The sequence below is a fragment of the Nicotiana tomentosiformis genome, chromosome 8, assembly GCF_000390325.3.
Source record: "Nicotiana tomentosiformis chromosome 8, ASM39032v3, whole genome shotgun sequence".
NCBI lineage: Eukaryota > Viridiplantae > Streptophyta > Magnoliopsida > Solanales > Solanaceae > Nicotiana > Nicotiana tomentosiformis.
In genome coordinates this window covers 142796983-142809429 of record NC_090819.1, presented here as the reverse complement: position 1 = coordinate 142809429, position 12447 = coordinate 142796983, and the positions used below count along the sequence as shown (strand labels likewise).

The 12447-nt window shown below is 40.7% G+C and overlaps 1 protein-coding gene across 1 annotated transcript in view; it reads left to right on the top strand.

Moving 5' to 3' along the window:
* Positions 1 to 12447, top strand: part of LOC138898259 (uncharacterized) — a 37915-nt gene that overhangs the window by 18790 nt on the left and 6678 nt on the right. Inside the window, exon 5 of the mRNA XM_070184314.1 lies at positions 203 to 402. Coding sequence (XP_070040415.1) covers positions 203 to 402 — 200 coding nt within the window. The remainder of the gene's footprint in view (positions 1 to 202; positions 403 to 12447) is intronic.

Here is a 12447-nt window from a genome sequence, read left to right as displayed (position 1 = left end):
TAGCCATCCTTTGGTACGAGGGATGAGAGAGGTCCAGGGTACGTGATGCACCTCCAACTAGTTGGGCAAATATTTCAGATGCCTTCCTTGACCAGTACTTACCCAGAGAGATCCGACAAGCTCGGGTCGATCAGTTTCTAGCCCTCAAGCAGGGCAATATGAGTGTTCGAGAGTATAGTCTCCGTTTTGACTCATTTGCCAGATCTGAACCATCCATAATTGCTACTATGCATGACAAGATCCACATGTTTATAGCAGGGTTAACCCTAGAGTTGACCAAGGCATATGCCACCGCTGCATTGTATGATAATATGGATATCTCCCGGATTCAAGCATTCACTCAGAATATAAAGAGGGGTAGGCGTCGACAACAGGGTACAAAGAGGACTGAGCAAGGGCAGCGTAAGAAGATGAGATTTCCCAGGTCTCAAGAGTAGTCACAGGGTAGTTATAGGCCCCAGTACTTCGGACGGCCACCTAGGCCTCCACCACCTCAGTTACAGGGTTACAGGTATGACCGCTATACTCATTCAGGACCAGGTGAGAGCTCACAGGCATAGCGTTTTGCAGTGATAACGAGGTTCAAGGCAGACATGGTCATTTCCGCCACGGTGTGACATCTGTGGTAGAGGACACTTGGGCCAATGCCGAGCAGGCTTTGATGCTTGTTATTCATGTGGGCGTACGAGGCATATGATGTGAGATTGCCCAAATAGAGATTCTGGGGGTATGGCACAACCATAAAGTTCAGCAACAAGATCATCTATGTCCGTGCATCCTTCAGTGCGCGAGTCTCAGTCTTCAACTGGTAGAGGTCAAGGCAGAGGTAGAGTTTCCAGTTCAAGTGTTAATCAGAACCGTATCTATGCTTTAGCTGGTTGATAGGTCCAAGAGTCATCACCAGACGTTGTGACAAGTATATTGACCATTTTCTCTCACGATGCTTATGCCTTGATAGACCCAGGATCTACTTTATCATATATTACCCCATTTATCGTGGGGAAGTTTGGTATAGTGCCTGAAATACTAAGTGATCTTTTTGCGGTATCTACACCGGTCGGAGTATCGATTATTGCTAGACGGTTTTATTGAGGTTGTACGGTGACAGTTTGTAGTCGTCAGAAATCTGCCGACCTAGTTGAGCTAGATATGATGGATTTTGATGCTATCATGGGCATGGACTGGTTGGCAGCTTACTATGCCACAGTTGATTGCCGAGCAAAGGTAGCCAGATTTCATTTTCTGGGTGAGGCAGTCCTTGAATGGGTAGGTAATACAACGACACCCAGAGGTAGGTTTATTTCCTATCTGAAGGCGAGGAAAATGATTGCAACAGGGTGAATTTATCATATTGTGCGAGTTAGAGATGCAAATGCTGAGATACCTACACTTCAGTCTATTCCCGTAGTCAAAGAGTATGTAGATGTGTTACCAGATGAGCTTCCCGGTATTCCTCTAGAGTGAGAGATTGATTTTAGCATCGATTTGCTTCCAGGAACTCAACCAATATCCATCCCTCCGTATAGAATGGCACCTGCCGAATTAAAGGAGTTGAAGGAGTAGTTAAAAGATTTGCTGGAGAAAGGTTTCATCAGGCCCAATACCTCACCTTGGGGTGCACCGGTACTCTTTGTGCGGAAGAAACTCGTTGAGGATGTGTATCGATTATAGGCAGCTGAACAAGGTAAGTACTAAGAATAAGCATCCACTTCCAAGGATCGATGACTTGTTTGATCAGTTGGAGGGGGATAGATTCTTTTCAAAGATAGATTTGAGATCGGGATACCACCAGGTCAGAGTTCGGGAGAAAGATATTCCGAAGACAGCCTTCAGGACCCGATATGACCACTTTGAGTTCCTTGTCATGTCCTTTGGGTTGACGAATGCACCCGCCGTATTTATGGACTTGATGAATAGCCTATTCTGCCCATTTTTAGATTTGTTCGTGATAGTATTTATTGATGATATTCTGGTCTATTCAAGTTTAGAGGATGAGCATGTGGACCACTTGCGAGCGGTACTCCAAACCCTCCGTGATCATAAGTTGTATGCTAAGTTTTCTAAATGGGAGTTCTGGTTGAAGTCTGTAGCATTCTTGGGGCATATTGTATCTGATGAAGGTATAAAGGTAGACACTTAGAAGATTGAGGCCGTGAAATCTTGGCCTAGACCTACCACTCCGACATATGATAGATTTCTAGTCTTAGCTACTACCGGAGGTTCGTAAAGGGTTTTTCTTCCCTTTCAGCACCATTGATGAAGTTGACGCAGAAATCAACTAAGTTTCAGTGGACGGAGGCTTGCGAGCGGAGTTTCCAAGAGCTTAAGAACAGGTTGACCTCAGCACCAGTTCTAACACTTCCAGAGGGTCTAGAGGGTTATGCCGTGTATTGTGATGCCTCAGGTGTCAGGTTAGGATGTGTCCTGATGCAACATGGGAAGGTAATTGCGTATGCTTCAAGGCAGTTAAGGAAGCACGAGAAGAATTGTCCAACCCCACGACCTCGAGTTAGCTGCGGTTGTCCATGCACTTAAGATATGACGGCATTATTTATATGATGTTCATGTTGATGTATTTACATATCTACAATATATATTCAAGCAAAAAGAGTTGAATTTGTGATAGAGGCGATTGCTTGAGTTATTGAAAGATTACGATGTTAACATTCTCTACCATCCAGGGAACGCTAATGTTGTAGTAGACGCCTTAAGTCGTCGATCTATGGGTAGCTTAGCACATGTAAAGGCCGAGAAAAGACAATTAACTAGAGAGATTCATCAATTGGCTTGTTTGGGGGTTCAGTTAGTAGATTCCGACGATGGTGGAGTTGTACTCCAAAACACTGCAAAATCATCTCTCATAGCTGAAGTCAAGGAAAGGCAGTACGAGGACCCAGAGTTGATCGAGTTGAGAGAACAAGTTCCACAATAGAAGAATCCATTGTTAGAGCTCAAGGGAGATAGGGTTCTCAGATGCAGGGGTCGTCTGTGTGTTCCAGATGTAGCAGAGCTACGAGATAGAATTATGTCAGAGGCACATTATTCGTGGTACTCCATTCATCCTAGGTCGGCGAAGATGTATCATGACATTAAGGATATATACTGGTGGAACGATATGAAGAAGAACATTGCTGAGTTTGTCGCCCAGTGTCCTAGTTGCAAGCAGGTGAAGGCAGAGCATTAGAAGCCCGAAGGGCTACTGTAGACTATAGAGATCCCGACGTGGAAATGGGAGGCGATAAACATGGACTTTGTCATGGGTTTACCTTGTTCTCATAGTAAGTTTGATTCTATATGGGTGATAGTCGATAGGCTTACAAAATCAGCTCATTTCCTACCGGTCAGATCTACATATACAACAGACGATTATGCAAAGTTATATATTAAGGAGATAGTGCGGCTACACGGAGTACCAGTATCTATTATATCTGACCGTGTGGCCCAGGAGGTCATTTCAAAGAGGTCTAGGGACTCAGGTGAATCTCAGCACAACTTTTCATCCACGAACTGATGGACAAGCCGAGCGCACAATTCAGACGCTCGAGGATATGTTACGAGCATGTGTGTTGGATTTTAAAAGAAGTTGGGATGAACATCTACCTCTTATCGAGTTTGCATATAATAACAGTTACCACTCTAGTATCCAGATGGCTCAGTACGAGGCTTTGTATGGGCATAAATGCAGATCTCCTATAGGGTGGTTTGATGTTAGAGAATTTGGGTTACATGGGCCAGACCTAGTTTAACAAGCCGTAGAGAAAGTAAAGCTTATCCGGGAGTGATTGTTGACAGCTCAGAGTTTCCAGAAGTCATATTCTGATGTGCGGCAATGAGACTTAGAGTTCGAGGTTAATGACTGGGTATTTTTAAAGGTATCCCCTATGAAGGGCTTGATGAGGTTTGGCAAGAAAGGCAAGCTTAGCCCACGGTATATTGGGCCTTATAGGATCATTCGGAGAGTTGGCCAAGTAGCTTATGAGTTAGAATTGCCCTCAGAATTGGAGTCAGTCCATCCGGTTTTTCACGTATCTATGCTACAGAAGTGCATTGGTGATCCTACCAGAGTGGTGCCCACATATAATGTACAGATTATGAAGGACTTGTCATACAAGGAAATTTCGGTTGCCATCCTAGACCGACAAATCCACAAGCTACGAAATAAGGAGGTAGCCTCTGTGAAGGTTTTATGGAGAAGAAAGAATGTGGAACAGATGACATGGGAAGCGGAAAAATAAATGAAGTATAAATACCCCCACCAATTTCAAACTAAAGATATGGTTCGAGATGGGATGCTACAACACAACTCTATTCAGGCTAGTAGGTCATCAAGTAAGCTCTTATTTCCTAACTTTCAGTATTTATGATTTATGACTGTTTGAGGCAAAGTGTTGTTATTTATAGACATTGGCCATGTGTGGCATGCATAGTATATTTTCTGGTTGCATGCAGGTTGGTTATAGTCTAGTATACGGAGGAAATTCTGGCAAAATATTTTCAAGTCTCTAAAAGTAAACATTCGAGGACGAATGTTCCCAAGGGGGGAATGATATTACACCCTTTATTTTTGTACGTAAAACTGTGTCGTTAGCAAACTAATGTAGGACCCAAAAATGAGATCATCTTTGAGAATATATAAATCAAGTTAATTATGTTACCTCAGAAGTTACAAATATTGAAGATCATGAACAACAAGTAAATGAGGGTTAGAAGGTTCAGAAGCTAAAGGAATTGAAGAAAATAATGTTTCGACGAAAGCTGACAAGTTGGGAACGTTATAGCATGTACTTTTGGGGTGAGACCAGGGTGTTTAATATGATAAGGAGGTTATGTTATGAGTTATGTTATTCGTATGATAGTCGGGTGTTATTTTTTGAAGTCAAGCGAGTGGTGGGACAAAAGTCGATGAAAGTCATCACAAGTTACATTCATAAGTTTTACTAAAACTTTGGGTCAAATGTAACTATGATTTTCTCCCAATATACCTAGAGTTATGGGGTGTTCCATCCATAAAATTAAATATCTATGCATCTATTTTCCAACGCATCAAATCGTTTATCAATAACATATCGGAGTAGAGAGATATGAGCGATTTTGCAAGACTACGCAGACTGTCATCTACTTGCTTAAACGAGAATCCAAAACTGGGCCAGTTTGGGTCGTCCAAAACTGGGCCAGTTCGGGTCATTCAAATAGGCCTTTATAAAGGCCTATCCCCTTAATATTTTAGGATGATAATAGGGCAAAATAACTAGACTTAATCTCTGCAAAAAGCCTCCCAAATATTTCCCACAAACCCCAATTGATTTTCTCTCCCTTTCAAGTTCTAATTGGAGGTAAAGACTAGAGTTTGAAGAACCAAGATAGGATCTGAGTTATCCAACAAATAAGGTAAGTTCACCACTCTCTTTCATCCATTATTTACTGCTTTATATGCATAATAAGTCGTTCTATATTTGTAAGAACTCACAGGACGGCGATCGGAAGCCGTGAGTTTGAGTTATTCACTTGTAGCGAACTGTTTTGTGGATTGTTTGGTGTTGCTGTTGGGCTGCGTGATTTACTATTATTTTGTGGAGTTTTAGAGGATGAAGGGTGTGTAGAAACACCACATAAATGCAGGATGTTGGGCTGGTCGTTCGTCGTAATATTTTTGGGTTATTGACACTACTACGATGGTCGTTTTGTGTATGAAGAGATTGGGGTGTGTTGGACTGTTTTGTAGTATTTTGTGGTGTACATAAGGTTGGAAAATAATGTATATATTTTGTTATTGTTGTTATTGTTGTTTTTGGTGTTGTTTGTGTTATCTTGAATTTGGAGGAATTAAGGATTATAGGGGAGATGTTGTCCGTTTTAATACAAAATAAGCATGTTGTTCGTTATACGATAGTTGTACCTTTCGTAACTTAATGATAGTGTTATTATCATTGTTGTAGATTAAGGTGAGAAGAGACGAGTTCAACTTGGTGATTGGAAAGATTGTGATAAGGTATGTTATGGCTAAGCCCTTCATTCATTTTGGCATGATATCGTAGCTACATGTGTTAATAATGAGACATAAAGAGAAGTTCGTATTCATGAATTTATTCACATTATTCTAGTCTTATAAGTTACAGTATTATTCCTTATCGAGACTTTATATTCAATTGAGTATTGTCTTCTTCCAGTCAAGAGAGCAGAGGGTGTGTGTACATATATATATATATATATACACACACACAATATTACAGTATTTTTACCACCATCGATCTATAATCGATGGGCAGGCCCCTATTGGGCAACCTTTGATCAGATGGTAAGTTATATATACCGAGCCTACTGTGGCCGATCGCTTATGAGCGAGCCTAGAATGGCCGAGATACAGAGCATAGTATGGTCGAGCGCCTATGAGTGAGACTACTACGGCCGAGGAGTTACACGTACCGAGCATTATAGGACCGGACATTTATTTTACTTACTATATTGAAAGAGTTGAGTTAGTATCAGCAGGTAAGTATATCTCCAGATCGTCTTTGACTCCCAGTTACTTCCAGTTATTATATTATCAGTTCAGTTTCAGTTTTCAGTTATGTTATTGTCTTACATACTCGGTACATTATTTCGTACTGACACCCTTTTTTTGGGGACGCTGCATTTCATGCATGTAGGTTCAGATAGACAGACGGGTAGACCTCCTCTGTAGGTGTTTCCAGAGTTCAGCCTGATCGGGAAGCTCCACGTCCTTCGGAGTTATTGGGTCTAGGTTTTCGTGTACATTTTCTGTGTTTATGTATATATGTTATGGGTAAGTCGATGCCCTGTTCTGATCACAATATATCCATCAGTAGAGGCTTGTAGACATATCCTGTTGGTTAGTACAGTATGTTGGGCTTGTAGGCCTGGTATGTATATTTTGGTGGTTTGTCAGTTGTAGTAGTTATGACGTCCTTGTCGGCCCAAACATTATATTGATGTTTAGTCAACACTAGTTTCCATTCAGTTTTATATTTTGCATCGCAAATTGTCTTGCAAGGTGGCCCCATGGCCAAATTATGATATTATATGTTCAGAGTCCCTTAGTCGCAATTTGGTACGCTAAGTTAGGTGAGGCACCGGGTGCCGGTCTCGCTCCCAGGTTCGGGGTTGACAACCTAGTCCCTAAGACTAGGTGTTATCACGATACCCAACGGAAGAAAAATTGGGTCGTGATAGCAAAACACACACTTAACTTATGCTCGCTAGTCAAAGATAGTATAGTATAATATCGTGTCCACAAGGATTGGGTTTAAATAGTGTTCTCATAGTTTGTAGCTAGATTGCTATCCAGGAGGATCAACATTTGAGATTTATATGATTAATAATAAAATTAATTAAGAATCTAGAGCTAATTCACTAATGACAATCGAAGTAAGGACTAGCAAAGGAAGATATCAATAGGAGAAAATTGGGTTTTGATAGGATAGGTGAAAGATAATTATCTAGGATTTAACTCTAGATAATTCACTTCTAATATTCAAGTGAGTCTCTCGAATTCACTTAATTATCGGTACAATTATTTTGTAGAAACTCCTCTCTCGATTACGTCTGAACCTCACAATATGAACCAATTTAAGCTCTGTGAAGATATGCAAGAATGCGTAATGGATTGGTCTTTAGAAAAATATCATTCTATTATTCTCCTAACTAGATTTAATCAATGATTCAACTAGCTTCATGTGATTACTTAGAAGAATCTATGAACTCAACCAATAATATAATGCAAAGATATCACAAGTTATGCCTCTTTCGATTACAAGAACAAGTGAATATAGATGCAACAATTAAATCTTCCAAAAACGATTCAAATACATAAAAATAGAGTTATAATCCACAAACAATTATCAATACACCAAATCCATCAAAACCCAAAAGGATTTACTCCATAGACATGGAGAAGTTCTTCACAAATGAAACTAAAGTATAAGAAAATATAAATTCAATTCAAATCCGGATTTTGAGTGAGGAAGGAATGATGAAATCCTTGTGCTTGTGTTCTTCCAACTCCTCCTTAGCCTCCTTGGCCTCCTTTAGTCGAAAACATGTCAAAAGTTCCGAAAATAGTGTTTTTCCGTGTATTTAAGCCACCCCCAATAAACCCGGGACGAAAATACCCCTTTTAGCGGAAATGGGAAGATACTGTAGCATTTTTGTACCAGCGCGTCGCATGCCGTGCCGCCCCATGCGGCGCGCTTGTGGAGAATTCCAGAACGATTTGAAAATCAATTTATGGCATAATATGCATTGCCGCGCCGCCCCATGCGGCGCGACTGTGCTATTTTCTTCGAGTAACTTTGTTTCCCAAAATTTTGACACCCGGACGTGGTCCTCGACCCCTGAACGCGATCCCGATTTAATCCCTTAGGTTTCTACTCAGACTTCAAAGCTCCAATTATCTCGAATTTGTTCCGCAACATTTAAATAACTCGAAATCACTCCTACACGGCATAAAACACATAATAAGTGAAAAACACTACTAATTAAGCTTAACATAAGTAGAGTGCAGTGAATTAGAGTGCAATAAGCGACTAAAATATGGGATTATAGCCTACCATCAACACCCCACACATAAACAATTGCTCGTCCTCGAGCAATTAAACTACACTTCACATAGACATGACATTATTAAACAACTCTCGTAACTCATCACACCAAATATACTGGAACATATTAAACACAATACTGTAACATCCTCACCTCAAGAGCTGACTCAACAGTACCACACATTTTTCACAACCTGCTCACTTACTCTAACACAGAGGTCAATGACATTACCTTTCCTTCATGAATCAACTGCCCTAACACAACAATAGAGAGTAGTTCCACACACAATAAAATTCAAGAACATATAGGAATTCAAGATAGAAAGAATTAACTCACTTTGAGAAATGAAATTCATGCACTACAAAAAATGTACCATAAGCTTGCTTGTAGTAACTTGTCACGACCCAAACTAACCATGTCATGATGGCGCCTATCGTAGAACTAGGAAAGCCGACTCATTTATAAAACAAACCGATATTTTCATTTCAAAGATAATTTCAAGTCTATTTAACATAAAAACCTTCGTAAAGAAGTTCAAATCAAAACAAAAGTGCGGAAAAGAAAAGTCTAACATCGGGGTGTCACTAGTCATGAGCATCTACTACAATTTGTCTGACAATATCGAGACCAATATAGTCTGGAAAATAGCTAAATACAACTAAAGGAAGATAAAAGAGAGAAGAGCAGGGCTGCGATCACCAGACATCTACCTTGCTATCTCCGAGAAAATCTGCAACCGAAAAAATCAATAGCCGCTACCGTGTCCAGATACGCCTGGATCTGCACACAGGGTGCAGGGAGTAACGTGAGTATGCCAACTCAGTAAGTAACAACAATAAATAAATACTGAGAAGTAGTGACGAGCAATAATGCAAGTAAAGTTCATATTACAAAAATTCAATAAAATACAACATGCTTTTAAAATCAGAGTTTGAATCAAATCACCTCTTTTAAATCCAGTTCCAGTAAAATCATTTAAAGACCTCTTTCAACAGTTTTCAAACAAAGGCTCAATGCAAAGGTGAGCAAAAATAATGAAATCATAATCAGCCCATTGGGCAACATCACTCATAGACAGCCCCTCGAGCAACCTCACAATCACTCGTATACAGCCCCTCGGGCAGACCTCACCATCACTCATGCCTCCAATTCACTCAGCACTCGGCACTCACACTCAGTAGGTACCTACGCTCACTGGGGGTATGTGCAGACTTCAGAGGGGCTCATTCAACCCAAGCGCTATATCAAGCCAATCTTGGCATAAATCAATGAGGCCCTCAGCCTATATCAAATATGTTGCAGCGTGCTGCCCGATCCCATAAATATCCTCACAAATCAGGCCCTCGACCTCACTCAGTCATAAACCTCTCGAGCCTCTCGGACTCTCAGAAAACAAAGTATTCAGCCCAAACAACATTTATACGATGCATCAAAATAGAGTAATAAAGACTGAGTTATGTTGTAAATATGTATAAATATGACTGAGTAAAGATTTTTAATCAAAACCAATGAGAGGATAGTAAGAAAAGACCTCTAAGGGTCCAAACAACACTGGCATAAGGCCTAAACATGACATCCAACCTGACTTACAAAAATTCTTTCTAAAGCACATAAGAATCATATAGTTTCAACAAAATATTCAACTTTACAGTTGATACGGGACAGACCAAGTCACAATCCCCAACGGTGCACGCCCACACGCTCGTCACCTAGCTTGTGCGCCACCTCCAAATAGTAAAATGATACAAAATCCCGGGGTTTCATACCCTCAGGACTAGATTTACAATCGTTACTTACCTCAATCCGAGCAAATCTCTACTCCGCAATGCCCTTGCCTCTTGAATCGGCCTCTGAGCGTTCCGAATCTAGCCACAAGCAATACAATACGATCAAAATAGGCTAAAGGGATCAATTCCATAAGAAAAATACCAAATTATAGCCAAAATCCAAAGTCGACCCAAACCCGACCCCGGGCCCACGTTTCAAAATTCGACAAAAGTCACAAAACCTGAAAGCCTATTCACTCACGAGTCTAGTCATACCAAATTTACTCAAATCCGACAACAAAATCTCCTTCAAAACCTCAAAATTCAATCTCAAGAACTCTTCCACTTTTTCCCCAAATTTTCACACCAAATCACAATTTAGATGATAAAAATCAAGATATAATCATGGAATTTAACCAAAACCAAGTGAGAAACACTTACCCCAATCAACTCCCTGAAAATCCCTTCACAAATCGCCTAAATCCATGGTCTTTAGCTCAAAATATGAAAAATGGGTTCAAACCCTCGATTTTGAAATTTAACACTCCCTGCCCAGATTTTATCCTTTGCGAACGCGACCGTCCTCTCGCTTTCGCGTAGGCCAACTTGACTGCCTCACCATTTTACTCTTTGCGAATGCGACACATGCCTCGCGAACGCGATGCTTAATAGCTCAGACCTTCGGGAACGCAACCACCACCTCGCGAACGCGTAGAACAAGGACCTAGGATCCCCAACTGCCTCACTCCTCTTCACGAACACAACCCTTCTCCCGCATTCGCGATGCACACGCAGAGCATACCTACGCGTTTGCGTTCACGTCCTCCCCTTTGCGAACGCATAGAACAAAAATTCACCACTCATAAAACACTCTTCGCGAACGTGAGAGCCCACTTGCGATCGCGAAATAGGAAACCAAAAAAATGCAGCAGCAGATATCAGCAATCTCACCAAGGCCAAGAATGATCCGTTAACCATCCGAAACTCACCAGAGAACCTCAGGACCTCAACCGAACATACCAACATGTCCCATGACATCATACAAACTTAGTCGAATCTTCTAATCACTCAAAATAACATCAAAACACTAAATTACCCCCAGATTCAAGCCTAAGAACTTCTAAACTTCTGAATTCCACCAACGATGTCGAAACCTACCAAATCATGTCTGAATGAACTCAAATTGTGCACCCATGTCTGAAATTACACCACTAACCTACTCCAACTTCCAAAAATCCAATCTGACCCCGATATCAAAATTTTCACTGCCGGCCAAAATCGCCAAAATTCTAGCTTTCGCTAATTCAAGCCTAATTCTACCGCAGACCTCCAAATCACATTCTGGACGCGCTTATAAGTCCGAAATCACCTAACGGAGATAACTGAACCATCAAAATTCAAATTCGAGGTCGTTTATACATAAGTCAACGTCCAGTTGACTTTTCCAACTGAAGCTTCTACTTTAGAGACTAAGTGTCTCAATCCACTCTGAAAGCACCCCGGACCTGAACCAACTAACCCGATATATCATAATGTAGCTGAAAAATACAAAAGGAAGCAAAAATAGGGAAAACGGGGCAATAACTCTCGAAATGACTAGCCAGGTCGTTACAGTACTACTCTACTAATTGAGCTTATTCAGTCAAGGATCAAACAAGACTTTATTTGGTTGTAATGTAGGTTGCGGTACGGGTAGGATACATTAGATATATTGACTACACCTCCCTAAGCACTTTAATACATACAATTGGCCGTTCAAAATCCCACACTTTTGTTAAACCATAACTCCACCCTTGCATCAATATATGTCAACTCCCCACTTCCTTAAGCACACATATATCAAAAGTTACCACAATCAATGAATATTTGCACAACAATGCAACTATATTTTTTTCAATTCACGTGGCTCTTATTTTTTCAAAACAGTGCACCTTTCTCCTTAATTCATTAGTTCCACTCAAAAGCCAACCAACACCCCACACTTTAACTTTTACAAAGTTCATAACAATTTCAAGTGCTCACGAGGGGTAAAATGGGTAAGGCTTGTAATGTGGTTGCCAAAGAAATAAAATTACAGGATCAAAGGGGTCAATTAAGATACATAATAATTAGGTGGGTACAA